Raw genomic sequence first — 14,942 nt, 5'->3', positions numbered from 1 at the left:
AGTAATCAGGGGGGTTTCTTGGAGCAAGTGGACAAGCAGCTGTAGTGGCTAAATGGAATGCAGTGTTGCAGACATCCCTGCTACAAAATTGGACTCTGGAGTTGGCTGTAGTCTTAACTACCTAAATCGCAAGGTAAGAACAATTACCAAGGAAATGGTTTAATGTCATTGCATTATACTGTAAATTGGTTTATAATGGTGTACACCTGTGTTAAAACAAGCTAAAGTGGTGTCTTAGGCTGGGTACCAGAGTAACAGTTAAATAAGTTTGAGAGTAGTTGAAGGCTTATTAGACATGAAAATACCGTGTTTTCTAATACTCTGAGACAGATTTTACTACTACACTAACACTGTATCCACATATTTTTATGCGCAATTTGAAGTAACGCATTAAAAGAGCTTTATGGAAACAGCACAATTCGCGAACAACTCCTCAACTCAAAAGGTTCTACGTTCAACTCACATGACCTATTAGCTGGTGCCTTCTCAAATATTCCAATTGCAACATGGGCAACATTAAATATGGACAATAGTAGCTGACATGAACAAACTTATTAGAGTTGCCCAAACGAAATAAAGTCCTGAAGACATCTCTCCGTTTTTCTCTGTTTGACAGTTAGATATAGTTTGATACCCAACCAGACTTTTTTTCTGGTTCACAACCCCATCTTCTTCTACTCCTTTTACTGGCAGATTACAACCAGGCGTAGCCTTTACTGACCGACTTCTGACCCACCTACACTGTAGGCAAGTTTTTCATCCTTTCTCAAGACAATTAGCGAGCTAGACACAAGCATTACCATGTTCACTTTACAAAGTGAAAACTGCTGTCTACATAAGGCCATGTAATAGCTTGCATTTTAAACAGCCCTATTATGCTATTGTCCGTTACAACCAGTTACAACATGTTTACATGCGTTAATGCTCATAATCCTCCTTGTTTTTCTCATCCTGGCTGTCCTGCAGCACCTCTTCTCACCCTCTCTCTGAAATGCTCCGTTGTAGCATTTGCTCCTCCCTCCAGAAAGTAAAGTCTGCCCTGATTGGTCTGCTAGCCCGCTCTGTTGTGATTAGGCAACGTTTTACATTTCCAAAAACTCTTCCTCCGGAACTTCAGCTCCGTCACTCTCTTCTGTTGTTTGAGTGCGGGCCAAACTAGCCAGAGAGTTTTACGTCACTTCCGTAACATTCTGACCTCATAAAGTTACGGAAGTGAAATCAGTTAATTAAATTGAGCCGTTTCAGGCAGCTCAGGAGCAGTGATTCTGAGGGGGAGGGTAACCCCTTTTAGGCGTGGACTTCAGGTTTTACACTCTACGGACCTTTTACATATACAAAAATATATATAACACACTAAAGAAGAGGGAAAAAGTGGAAAAGCATAATAGGGCCACTTTAATGACGCTTCTAGCCCTGCCAGAACATGCACACAGTGTGCCTGAAGCTGCTGAAGCTGCATCCTGTATGAACTAATTGTCAGTATCTGACTCAGTTGACATACAAGTGTGTAATAGTATGTGTCAGATTCATCATCCTTCCCTTTAATCGGTTGCATGCGGACCCTTCTGTTACACTTTCGTTATCGTACAAGATTTACATTACATGATCATCAAAATTATTGCATTTGTCTTTTTTCTTATGATTGCACACAATAATTCTGGTACCATAATGTCGGGAAGACATTTCTGTGCCAGCTGTGTTGACATAGGTCTTCTTGCACAAAATATGTGCTTTTAGTTTAACCGTTGAATTGTCTCCATTACTTAAAACCACAGCTGTTTTGGTCAACAAAGCCAACTTTGAGTTTGCACAACATTTGAGGCTTAAGAAAAGTTTATACAGTTTTGTAAACGCATCCCACTCCTACGCATATACAGTTGACAATTGCAAATTGTACACACATACACACATAAACACACATGATTTACAGCAGTGTATAAATAGAAATCAGCTTCTAAAGAGGGCCTTTATTCAGAGCCAATATGCAGGTGTAAAGTTCACAGATCAGACAGGGATCTCTCTTATCTCAAGGACTTTTTACAACTCAATGTTTTGGACATTCAGTTCATTTCCCCACCCAGGAAATCAACCATTAACTCTGGGCTGAATCTGACAAAGCAGGGCATAAATAGCCATCATGTTCCTCCTTCTGCTTCTCTTTCTCTGGTGAAGCCATGGGGAAAGGCCTCTTCATCAGCAAAGCAGTGGCAGTGACCTGTGTGGTCGCAGCCATCGGCGCTGCGGCAACCATCATAGCACTGTCCGTGGTTTACGCTCAGGAGAAGTCAAAGAATGAAGTGACTCCATCCACCGCCAGCCCCAACACCAGCCCTAACACCAGCCCTAACACCAGCCCCACCACGCCCTCCACCCCGAAGGAGCCCTGGCAGCGGTACAGACTCCCAGACTCTCTCGCTCCCGTCTCCTACAATGTCACCCTGTGGCCCCGGCTGGTGCCCAACGCAGGCAATCTGTACATCTTCAGTGGACACTCCACGGTGATCTTCAAATGTGTGAAGGAAACCGACCTCATCATCATTCACTCCAACAAGCTTAACCTAACCTCCTTCGAGGGATACCATGCCAAGCTGACTGGCCTCAACGGAGCTACCGCACCCGGCTTGAAAGAAACCTGGCTGGAGTTTCCCACCCAGTACCTGGTGGTCAAACTGAAAAGTCCGCTGCAAGCCGACAGCACATACGAGCTGTTCACCGAGTTCCTTGGAGAGCTGGCCGATGACCTGGGAGGATTCTACAGGAGTGAATACATGGAGGATGGGGTGAAAAAGTAGGATGTTCTTTTTAATTTCAATTTGATTATTTAATTAGTTTTAAATATATTTTGGTTTAGTTTTGAGAATGAATGCAATTTAAAACAATTTGTAAATATTTTTTATATATTTTTACATTTGTAAATATTAATACGTAGTATTGTAACAAAACTCCTCGTTTAAAGATTAATCAATTAGAGAAGCAATGTTTAGGCTATTTAAAAAATCGGTTCAGGTTATATTTTAATAAAATGTATATGGTGGGCTGTTAATAACAAGGAAGATCGGATTAGGAGATCAGAAAGTCCATGTGAATGTGGTTTGTTGATTTGAGATTAACTTTAGCACAGGATGCAAAAGTATGTTTTACTAAATATAAATAAAATTAAACAATAATATATATTTTTTAAACTCTGGAAAAAAAACAACTTTTAGATTTTATAGTGTTATATGTACAGCCACTATGTATAATATTTGAAATTATTCTCACTTTTGTTACTCCTAGTGGTTGTATCAAAAAGACACTGAGGTAATGCATTTACAGCTACAGCTACTGGTTATATTTCTTAAGCTTTTAGTTACATAATCAGATCTTACAAACAACTAGATTCATTACATACATTCAAACATCACATTACATACCAAAATCCCTGTCCTCACATTACCTGTTTAAAAACCTAATCATTCACTTAGGTCAAAATTCCAACCTAAATTTCAACCGTTAAGCTTGCGTGTCTTATCTTGTCAGATAATTATACTCTCTACTGATGCACAAAGAACAACCCCTTTCCCACGGGTTGCTGAAATGTAACCAGTGGGAAAGGGGTTTCCCTCACGAAGGGAGATGTGAAAAAAATGTTTTAGGGAAAGTGGTAACATCAATAAAAAGTAACAATCACTTAATTCCTAAATAACTACAACACACTGATCAGGGATTATATCTAAGTGTAAAGGGATCTAAAGTGGAGAGTTCCTTTAACATTCTATGTTGGTGTTAATTAATCTCGTGTCTGCTTTTGTCAGAGTTGTGGCCACAACTCAAATGCAGCCAACGGATGCCAGGAAAGCCTTCCCATGCTTCGATGAGCCCGCTATGAAAGCTGTCTTCCACATGACTCTCATTCACCCCCATGACACTGTGGCTCTGTCCAACTCCATGAACTACAGCAAGTTCTTCTCTTTAGCGTCCAGTGCACCGTTTTACATGCTAACTGTCCATGTGTTGATGTTTCCTAGTAACCCATAGCTTCAAGTGTATCATACCCATACATCCAGGTTTCATTGGCAACAAAAGCGCACATCAAATGTTCAGCTGTATTGCACTATATATATATATATATAAGGAATATTATTTTATCTTATTTTATTTTATATGTTGATACAATGCATTTTTTATTCCTAATTTAATCTGCTGCTGTCTTTTCCTCCCACACAGACCCTGTTAACATCACTATGGAAGGACAGAAGTTAATCCAGACAAGCTTCCAGCCAACAGAGATTATGTCAACCTACTTGTTAGCTTTCGTTGTGTCTGATTTTACGTTCATTACGAACACTCCGCAGGAAGACATTTTGGTAATTATTTATTATATTTCACCATACAAATGGAAGGGGGTGTACACTCCTATTATAATTATTGCCATTTTGCCCTGACTCTCTCTGACCCTTGACCTTCCTGTAGAATGGATCAAAGATTTGTATAAAATGACCAATAAACTGTGACATTGATAATCAGCTATGAGAACCACACTGTCCCCAAAAACCACTTCTACTGCCACTAGTAATTCTGCATTGCTTTGACTACTTCCGCTATCTACTTTTGCTACAATACACTACCATTGTTACTAATACAGCTTGAATAGGGCCAAATAATTTAAGCTGATTTGTCTCGAGGCCCACAAAAACTATTTTTTCTTATGTATCTGCTCTGAATTCTGATGCACAGTTTGAAATGATAACACCATAGAACATTGAGGGAAATTGCAGCCATGACTTTGAGTAGGTAATGCTGTATTCTTTCGAGAAAGAAATGCATCAGACTTAAAACGAGGGAGTTTTATGGCTCACCGCTGTGAACCTGGATCCTTGATGTTATGGATTAGCCCACTAAACACTGGAACAGACCATGTTAGAGCTGTGTAACCAACATGACTGGATCATACAGTGGTTTCATTTCAATCATTGTCTATTAATGGATATGATTTAATAGTTTGTGTAAGTTAACTGCATGATTAATTGAAGTGAATTCCATCATAAATGTGTTTATCAATACTTGCAAATGCAGTGTTACAAACCACTGCTACTACTCGTAGGAATACAAGCACCATCACAAACAGCGGATGTTGGCTGCTCTGCCCTGTTGGATGCAGTGTTACTATGCTGCCCTCTGTTGGACTCAACGCTTAGCTCAGGCCTCCAATCTACCATTTGTATCCCTTCTGTCTAGTTAATAAAAAGCACTGTTTGTGTCCAGATCAGGATCTGGGCTCGCAGGAAGGCTATAGACGAGGGCCAGGGGAACTATGCCCTGGAGAAGACTGGGCCCATATTGGCATTCTTTGAGAAATACTACAACTCTTCATACCCCCTGACCAAGTCAGGTAGGAACCAGGCACAGACCGACACAAGGACAGTAAATAAGTTTACTCTACTGCATTCATTCCGCTAACCGATATTACTTCATGATCGTTTTTTAGACCAGATCGCGCTTCCTGACTTCAGCGCTGGAGCCATGGAGAACTGGGGCCTGATCACCTACAGAGAAACCGCCCTCTTATATAACCATGGCGTGTCATCCAATGGAGACAAGGAGTGGGTGGCAACAGTCATCTCCCACGAGCTCGCTCATATGGTATCAAACTAAATGACATTCTATGGTGTTCTGCCCTCCAGAAACCAAATCATATCTTTGATGGTCATCGTGTTTAGCTCTGAAATGTGTTTCAAAACCTGCCGATAAAATTAAGCTCTGTCCTCTCAGTGGTTTGGGAACTTGGTGACCACACGGTGGTGGAATGACCTTTGGCTCAACGAGGGGTTTGCCACCTACGTCTCTTATCTTGGAGCCAACTATGCCGAGCCAACTTGGAATATGGTGAGTTTTGAATACATCCAGGCTGAGAATTTACCTGCTGAATATACTTAATGGACCTCTTTTTTAATTGCTCCAGTGTGAGCCCATTCCTAACAAGTTGGAAATAGAAATCCATTTAATTTGTTTAAAATATGTTTCAATTTGTGTCCGGTCATGCCACAATGCACAATTAAATTATTGCCACTGTCTATTTTCCAGAAAGATTTAATAGTTCTGAATCAGATCGTTGGTGTGATGGCCGTTGATGCCTTGGCCTCCTCCCACCCCCTCTCATCCAAAGAGGAGGACATCCTCAAGCCAGAGGACATCAGTCAACTGTTTGACTCCATCACATACAGCAAGGTACGATATAATTGAGGGTAATACATCTCAGTGTCCTTACCCCGATGTATTGTTCTCTTCGAACCCCAAGAGACAAGAAGTCGACCTCAGATAAACAAAAAAAGAATGAATTAAACTGTTCCCTTTTTGTCCCGGGTGACCCTAATCAAGGACTCTTTGGGAACTACAGAATTAAAGCACTAATGAACCACTGATCCTCATTAACTGAGAGCTGTAATTGTGTCACATCCGATATTTCACCCGCTAACATTGCTAATATCCTCCTGTGTTTCACTACAGGGAGCTGCTGTCCTCAGGATGCTCTCAGAGTTCATCACTGAAACCGTCTTTTCACAAGGACTGCATGTGAGTACAGCTGATTCAATTTCGTTTTGTATTTTGTTAATTTTGTAATATCAACATTTCATTGCACTGTATCTACCTTTTCACACCGCAAAGGCACAAGTCAAGCAAACCAAATATTTTATTATTTGTCTGCAGACATACTTGGAGGAGTTCAAGTATAAGAACACAGTCTACACAGACCTCTGGAAGCACCTGCAAATGGTAAAATAGCACAATTCACAAAACAACCACTATTAAAGAAAATGTATTCATTGCCTAGTAGTAATATCTTTTTAAATTTCATATTTTTGTGTGGGCAGCGCAACAAGCTGCTTGCACAAAACTGATAACCTTATGAAGTTGATCATTAGCGTACGTTTCAGGTTGAGTTTCTGGACAACGGAAAAATGGGGTTCCAATATTCACTCCCCTATTTGCTCTGTTTTTGGTCTCCACCGCCTTGTGAGCAAAATATCTGTCTCTTTAGCTGCTCAACCTCTCTGCTATGTTCATCATGCTAGCGGTTAACTCGTTTTTGCTGTTGTTTGGCGCTGGGCAGGTAACATCTGTCTACAGTGAGTTCACATTTCACTAACGTGTAATAGGAGTTTTCTCCCACATAATTTATGTAGAAATGTTGATAAGGTCAGATGTAGAGGGATAATATGTAACTTTCGTAAGAAGTTTAGTCCACTTGGTGCTACAACCTGTTTTCGTATGACCAGTATCTTAAGGTGGCTGATGTTAGCAAACTTTAGGTAGCCTTGGTGTTGCTGTGTATCTGACTTTTTCAGTAGTTTTGCTGACATTTCTATTCTTTTCGACTTGTGCTACCGTACACCTTAGCATTAAGCATTTTACTGTATTTTCCACTTGGGACCACAATCGCAACAACAAAATATGTAGCCTCGCTTTAAACATTTGTAGAATGAATCTGCAATCTGGTCATTCATTGCAATTTATGGCCAATGGTCAACAGCAGAATAAGTAGCCTCGCTTTAAACATTTGTAGAATGAATCTGCAATCTGGTCATTCATTGCAATTTATGACCAATGGTCAACAGCAGAATAAGTCAGTTATAAAAAATTTAAAGAATTCCTCTGCAGGGAGCAACAAATGGTCATGCTATTACTAATATATTAATATTCCTCTTATCAGGCAGTGGACAAAGCAGGCATCAAGCTGCCCAACTCCGTCGAGGTCATCATGAACCGGTGGATCCTCCAGATGGGGTTCCCGGTGGTCACCATCAACACCCAGACTGGAAAAATTACCCAGAAACACTTCTTGTTGGACCCAGACTCTGTAGTGGACAGACCCTCAGAGTTCAAGTAGGATACATTCTTAATGTTTCTTGTGAATACGCTGAATATACCGGGTGTGGTCATATTTGGCCCTGTCAAAAGGAACTCACCCGCTCTCTCTGTGTACTCTGTGTTTACGTATGTATGGCTGGATGAATGTGGCTGTAGTTATGAGTGGTTTGTCCCCATCACGTGGATTAAGACTGGAGGAGACGAGCAGCAGTACTGGCTTCTAGACAAAGAGGGTAAGATTTATTCCAGGTGTACGCTCAGAGCATTGCAAAGATGATGAACATGAAAGATTTATTTTGTTTGTTTTTTCATCTCCTTCCAAACAGCTACAAACGCAAACATGACTCTTGGTGCTAATGATTGGCTGGTGGCCAACATAGACATGAAGGGCTTCTACCGAGTCAACTACGACTCCGACAACTGGGAGCGTCTCCTCGCCAAGCTGAGCTCCCGACATCAGGTGTGTAACACTGCTTCTGCAGTGTTTCTAAATTAAGAATACTCAAGCCCCCGTCTCAACTCAATACCTTGTTTCGCTTTTCAGGACATCCCAGTGATCAACCGAGCTCAACTTATCAATGATGCTTTTAACCTTGCAAGGTAAAGCAGTGTTTTTCTTTCACAAAGTGTTTTCCGTCAGATGTTGAAAGAGAAAGCTGAGCATTCATACATACGTGCCATTTTCAGGGCAAAGATAGTGGACACAACTCTGGCTCTGAGGACGACCAAGTTCCTTGATAAAGAGGTCGAATACATGCCCTGGGAGACAGCCAGGCGCAACTTGAACTACTTCTTCCTGATGTTTGACCGCAGCGAAGTGTATGGGCCCATGCAGGTTTGTGAAAAACAGTCAACTATTGTCGTGCTTCTGCAATAAATGAAAGCTGATCCCAAGTGAACAGCATAGTGGAGGTGTTTATAAAGGAATGAAGATTGGTTAATTGTGGGAAAATACACCTTGAAATCAATACTCAATGCTGATTGAGTGCAAGTCTTTATTTAATCCTTTGTCAAACAGCAATGTAACTGAACAAACCGTGCACATCTTCACTCCTCAGGCTTACCTGAAGAAACAGGTCACCCCACTGTTTATGTACTTCAAAGACATCACTTTCAACTGGACAACGGTCCCTGAAAAGCACACCGACCAGTAAGGATGTTAACATGCCGTCTGTGTTTTAAACCATGTCTGTTTCACCCTTTTGAACACACATGTGCTAAAGTACCCAATCACCGTATAGACTTTCATTATATTGTAGTATTTCTTTTGTTAATTAATTATTATGACTAGACTGATATTTTGTCCGCAGTATTAACCGCAGTATTAACAGGATGATAACATCGTCTGGGGTTTCCTAAAAGGGAACTCCGACAAACACAAGATTTAGCTTATTTGATTGACAATTTAGGTTGCACTAAGCCACGTGTCCCTGTGGGTTAATGCAACGTAGATTAGATGAAACTTTAATTATCCCCACAGGGAAAAACTAGATAATGCCAAAATAATCTACCCATCCTCTCACCAAGCTGCACCTCCACTCCACTCCATATCTCTTTAATGGGTTCATTCCAATTTACTCTTATCTTGAGAAAGTATCTTCTATTTCCTGAGTTTATATTTACTTCCTCACTTGAATTCTCACTGATGGAAAACTTTTCCTGCATTTTTCAGGTGTGGAATGAACTAGAAGTCATTACTTGAATGATGTTGTTGCCCTCATTGTGTGACTCAACCCTCAAAGAGTTTAAATGGACTTATTCATTTGCAGAAACATTCAACAAAGGTCCAACTGCGGACCTCTTGTGTGGGGGACCCAACGTCTGAGAGCCAATGGAGAGGGGACTAGGGTCTCCAGATTTGAGATGCTTTACTTCCTTTTTTGCCTCTAAAATGTTTACGGTCAATTTATCTTAGTTTCAGATTGCGAAGGTTACAGTACTGAGCCATGAGTATTTCTTTAACACCTAACACACAACAAGAAAAAATATTGAGCAATTAAAAAAAATTTACATTGAAAAAAAGATCTGTTATCACTGCGACCAAGTTGTGAGCAGACGAATGTGACTGTTTTCAAATTTGGTAAAAATAAAGTTAAAAAAGAAAAGAAAGTGAACCGTCTCACTTATGGGGACCCTACTCTCTTCCTGGACCTTGAGGCATTCAAGGTCTGCAGTTGGACCCCTCCCAAACATTCTCCTAACCCCGGGTATTATCTCATGTCCCTGTCCAGGTACAACCAGGTGAATGCAATCTCCATGGGCTGCAGCACTGGAGTGGAGGGCTGTAAAGAGCTGACCACCGGCTGGTTCAAAGAGTGGATGAAATCTCCAACTAACAACACGTATGTTCACACCCCACGCTTTGCTTTCGTTCTTCATTTCCATACTTCATACCCCTTATATATCCTTCTTCCTGTCTTCCTCTAGGGATTAATATGTGGGATTCTCCTAAACTTGTTAAATGCAGCAGTTGTTTTTTTTGTTATTCAAGTTTTTTTTGCCTAGCCACCGCTGTCATTGCCTTTAACTCTCTGTCATCTTCATCAATGTTTGCAGAATTAGTCCCAACCTGAAGTATACAGTGTACTGCAGTGCGATCGCAGCGGGAGGGGTGGACGAGTGGGACTTCGCTTGGAAAATGTTCAAGAACGTCACCATCGCTTCGGAGGCTGAAAAAATCATGTCGGCTCTTGCCTGCACCAAACAGCCCTGGCTGCTGAAAAGGTCAGTGATACTGACATTGTGCTCTTCTTCTGGTCGTTTTTTCACTTGCTCACTTCAGGGTTTCTAAAACGTCCTACATCAAACACTGTTGATAAGATAAGATAAGATAAGATAATCCTTTATTAGTCCCGCAGCGGGGAAATTTGCAGCAGCACACAGAACATTTTGTCCTCACTGTGAGTGTGTTTCAGGTATCTGGAGTATTGTCTGGACCCGGAGAAGATCCGTAAACAGGACGCCAGTTCCACCATCATTTCCATTGCAAACAACCCCATCGGTCAACCTCTGGCATGGGACTTTGTCAGAAGCAAATGGAGCTATATATTCAATGAGTAAGTTTTCCCTCTTGCACACACGTATAGAAGGTGACAGTTAAGTCTAAAGATGTTAGAGTTCACGGTTAAACTTATTGTTATGGAGGAAAAAGGAGGTTTACATACTGGTGGTGTTGATCGACCACTTTGGTACAAACTGCATTATCGATAACTGCTATTGGATTGATAAGCCATTTCATTTTAAGTGGATATCCAGAGTACCTAGAGGATGAATCTTGACTTGTCCTCTAACACCGTTTTCAGTTCAAAAATGTACTTTGTCCAATACCAATATCTTAATTAGCGAAAGCTAACATGCTAACACGCAAAAATAGTGTGGAAATTATTATTGTCAGCAATGCACATGAAACACCTTTTTGATGAAGAGCTTATTTTTTATTTATTTTTTAAGATGGGGAACATAATTATACCAGCTGCATTTTAATTGTTAGCGTGTTAGTATGCTGACATTTAGCATTTAGCTCAATGCGCTGCAGTTTAGCATGGCCGCAGACCTTTAGTCTTTTTTTCAAAATGTCCGACCAAACAGCTTTGGTTCCAAAGCCTGTAGTTGTTTTCAAAATGATCACAGCCTGTCTTGTTTATGTCTTTTTCTCCAGATATGGTGGCGGATCGTTTTCCTTTGGAGGACTAATTAGCGGACTGACCAAACGATTCTCCTCTGAGTTTGAGTACAAGCAGGTACAGTTTCTCCAGTACTCAATGTTGTTCTCTGTAGGATCCAATGAGTTAATATTAATAACTAGACTATTGTTGGTGAGGTGCTGTGCATCAGGTACAGCATGAAGCATGAATGTGTTGTTACACAATGACGGTGGTGAAGAAGACGTTCTTATATCCTAATCCTATAGTTTATAGCTATTTATGGCGATAATCATAATTGTATCTCAGTAACACCCCCCCCCCCCCAATTCCTCTCCAGTTGCTGCAGTTCAAAGAAGACAACGTCGGGCAGTTCGGCTCGGCCACCACGTCTATCGAGCAGGCGCTGGAGAGTACCAAGGCCAACATCAACTGGGTGGCCATGAACAAGGATCAGGTGTTTAAATGGTTCACCAATGAGACTTCTTCTCCAGTTTAACACAAATGCAGATTGTTTAACTGACTTTTACCAAATGAGTTATTATAAATGATGTTTTTATTAAAACATTTTATGTAAAGTCTTGATTATTCATTTTTATTGATATTTTATTACAAAATCTTTGTATGTAGAAAATATCTTTTAAAACTGTAAATACTGCAAACATTCAAAAGGTTTTCAAACTGATTTTTTCGACACAAAAGTGTGATATTCTCTCATACACGACATCCCCTATATTTTTTTGCAACTATTGTTGATGCCAGTGTTTTCGATAAAAGCCAAATTGAATCGTGACATTTTGAAACTCCAAACTGTGTGCACAGATTGTGAGCACGTCAGGAGGGAGAACAGAGTCCATTTAAATGTTAAATATCTGACTGAAAATAGATGTCCACAAACTTTCATTATCTCAGTGCAGCTGCTCCAGGCATCTCGACAACATTGCAGATCACAGTGTTGACATAGCAACAGCGCAAAACTCATCAATTCATAAAGTGGGCCATACATCTTCAATGACTAAGACATAATGTGCCCATATTATTAACTTCTGGGTCACCTATGGACATTGCAGAGAAACACTTTCTAACAGGAAGTAACAATAAAGACTTGGAGTGAAATAAATAATTAGCTTTGGAGTTTCTGAGCTGAATCCAGAGCCATTTATTTACGGTGTTTCATGGTCTCAACCACCAGCCATGTTTACACAGGATTGAAAAAAGGTGCCAATTAACTGGTCCCAGTTCAGCTGCCACTTCTCTCAGTGGGGGTCTTTCCTTAAGGACTTTAGAGGGGATGTGCTCCCTGTTTAGCACCTCTTTGTCACACTGACAGCTGCAGTGTTTATGTAAGGAAGCCGAGGCCAAGCACCAAGTCTGCATGATTTCATTTGTTTTGTATGTAAAATAAATATATACACATATATCACAGAAAGAGAACAACAAACTCTAGGGTTATTTTGATAAATTAGGTTTTATTTTGTTGACATTGTGAAAGCTCAATAAATAAATAAACAGTTCTTTGTATAGAAAAATGCAAAAAAAGGACAAATATATTTTGTTCAAAATAACAAAATTGAGAAGTTTAGTCCATATAATTTGTTAGAGGTCATTGCTGCAATGAAAATAGTGGATTGATGTCCGTGTCCCTCAACAATGTCCAGAGAAGGCAGCGTTCTGAAGTTGCTGCTGTGACATCCAGAACTGCTCGCCGGTGAAGCAAACTCCATTTGAAACCTGACAAGAGAAGACAGATTTTGGTTAGGAACTCATTCAACACAAGGTCAACGTAAAGTAAATTCTCTTTAGCTCAAAAGCTTTAAAATCTGTGGAGCTCTAAATGACTATGAAATGAACATACCTGATATGAGGGCTGCAGAGAGGACAGATGTGCTGAGCTCATGGTGTTACAGTCTGGTTCTTGATGGCTGTAGCTGGCTGTTGGCTGACCCAGGAACTGGCTGAGGTTTTGGGGCTGCTCCCCAAACCCTGAGGCTCTCTGCTCCAGCACCTCCTCGCTGTGGCCCAGTTGAGCTGACAAGTGGGAGATGTAGCGTATGGTGAGGCGTAGCGTATCGATCTTGGTCAGGGTCTGCCCGGACGGAGCCACCGAGGGAGGCAGGTATGTCCTGAGGTGCTGGAGGGCCTTGGTTAGATCCCTCATCCTCAGCTTCTCTCTGTCGCTGGCTGTCTGACGCTTCTTCCCCGGATACCTGGATCTGGATTTCTTTGTAGAGGAGGACTTGGCCGTGGAGGATCCGGAGCAAAGAGGAGATGGCGTCCCGTGGTTGATGCGAGGAATTGCTGGGCTTTTGAAGACGAAATTGTCAATGGCGTTCGGTTCGTTTCCGGCGGCCTGGAGGGAATTGGGGGAGAAGCAGAAGGAGTCCACAGAAGACGTGGGAGACAGGCTGCTGCTGCCTGCGCTGAAGTAACCAGGGTCTGAGGCTGGATCGTATGCCAGGGGATCATAGGTATTGTCCAGCAGGGACTCGCAGTCAAACAGGAAAGAGTTGTCCTGGAGCTGGAGAGGAGAGCAGTAGGAAACCTCCATGGCTGGTGTTGTGGTCGTAGTCGTGGATTTCTCTGAGCAGTCAGTGTGTTGCTGGTGAGGCAGGCAGAGAGGACAGTGAGGAGGACCAGGGAGGCTGCCCCATATATGTGGTGGGAGGTGCGAGGTTGCACCTCCGGCAGCCACCTCCGGTCACTGAGAAGCTTTGGGAGCAGGGCTGACACCTCTGCCAGGGCCAGGGGGGTCCCATGGGAAACATCCAGGTCCAGGACAAGGTGCGACCGGAAGTAGACAAGTTCACACGACATGTTTCTGCAGCCTGGGAACCTGACCAAGGAGTGTACCTGGGTCTCAGGTCTGTCCCTGAACCCAGAGGACATCTTTTTAATATAAGTGGCATGAGCGTTGGCTGGAAGCATAAATGATCTGTTACCAAAACATATTCAATAATCCACGGCTGGATGAAAGAATAAGCCATGGAGCTGCAAGGTCTCCAGAGAAACACAGATACGGCCGATCATATTTGTAATATTCTTTTCGTGTGACATTGAAGTTAAATGGCATGCGTTTTCTTTCCCTGATGACCTGGTGCCCCCCCCCTCCACAACAAGGTCAGGCTGCAAAAGTGTGCCGGTGGGCAGCTGTGAAGTGTGAGGAGTTTACACCTCGTCCTGTTTGGACAGCAGTCCGCCTCACTGGCCTGGGAACTCTGGGAAGGGAGAATGTACAGAACCAATAAACACACTGGATTGGACTGAACTGTGTCTTTTATTAGGTTCAGGTCCACTCTGGCTGTCCTGGCCACCTCTTCCTTAAAGAAGAGTTTTTTCAGACCTTTAGTGGGACCTGGTTGGGATCTAGGTTGGTACCAGTGGGATCTAGTTTCCAGATGTTAGCAATGAAAAACAACCCAGTTAATGTCCACGGTGATTAAAGTATTATGATGT

The 14,942-nt window shown here is 41.8% G+C and overlaps 2 protein-coding genes across 2 annotated transcripts; one reads left to right on the top strand and one right to left on the bottom strand.

The window, feature by feature from the left end:
* Positions 1–37: 37 nt before the first annotated feature.
* On the top strand, positions 38–12,069 carry LOC129107776 (aminopeptidase Ey-like). Its single transcript, XM_054619317.1, has 21 exons — positions 38–133; positions 2,173–2,788; positions 3,795–3,937; positions 4,207–4,346; positions 5,245–5,371; positions 5,468–5,622; positions 5,752–5,865; positions 6,064–6,207; positions 6,487–6,552; positions 6,688–6,753; positions 7,691–7,863; positions 8,005–8,081; positions 8,175–8,308; positions 8,393–8,448; positions 8,536–8,683; positions 8,907–8,998; positions 10,080–10,190; positions 10,405–10,572; positions 10,764–10,904; positions 11,507–11,588; positions 11,830–12,069. Exons 2-21 carry the CDS (start codon positions 2,175–2,177, stop codon positions 11,986–11,988), a joined length of 2,910 nt encoding a protein of 969 aa, XP_054475292.1. The 5' UTR covers positions 38–133; positions 2,173–2,174; the 3' UTR covers positions 11,989–12,069.
* A 1,064-nt stretch (positions 12,070–13,133) lies between these two features.
* On the bottom strand, positions 13,134–14,037 carry mespaa (mesoderm posterior aa). Its single transcript, XM_054617671.1, has 2 exons — positions 13,345–14,037; positions 13,134–13,220 (listed from the first exon to the last, which is right to left on the bottom strand). Exons 1-2 carry the CDS (start codon positions 14,035–14,037, stop codon positions 13,134–13,136), a joined length of 780 nt encoding a protein of 259 aa, XP_054473646.1.
* Between the last annotated feature and the right edge of the window lie 905 nt (positions 14,038–14,942).

The sequence above is a fragment of the Anoplopoma fimbria genome, chromosome 2 (genome assembly GCF_027596085.1).
Source record: "Anoplopoma fimbria isolate UVic2021 breed Golden Eagle Sablefish chromosome 2, Afim_UVic_2022, whole genome shotgun sequence".
NCBI classification, from domain to species: domain Eukaryota; kingdom Metazoa; phylum Chordata; class Actinopteri; order Perciformes; family Anoplopomatidae; genus Anoplopoma; species Anoplopoma fimbria.
Note: the sequence above shows the minus strand (reverse complement) of the source record. Positions and strands in the feature narration are given on the sequence as shown.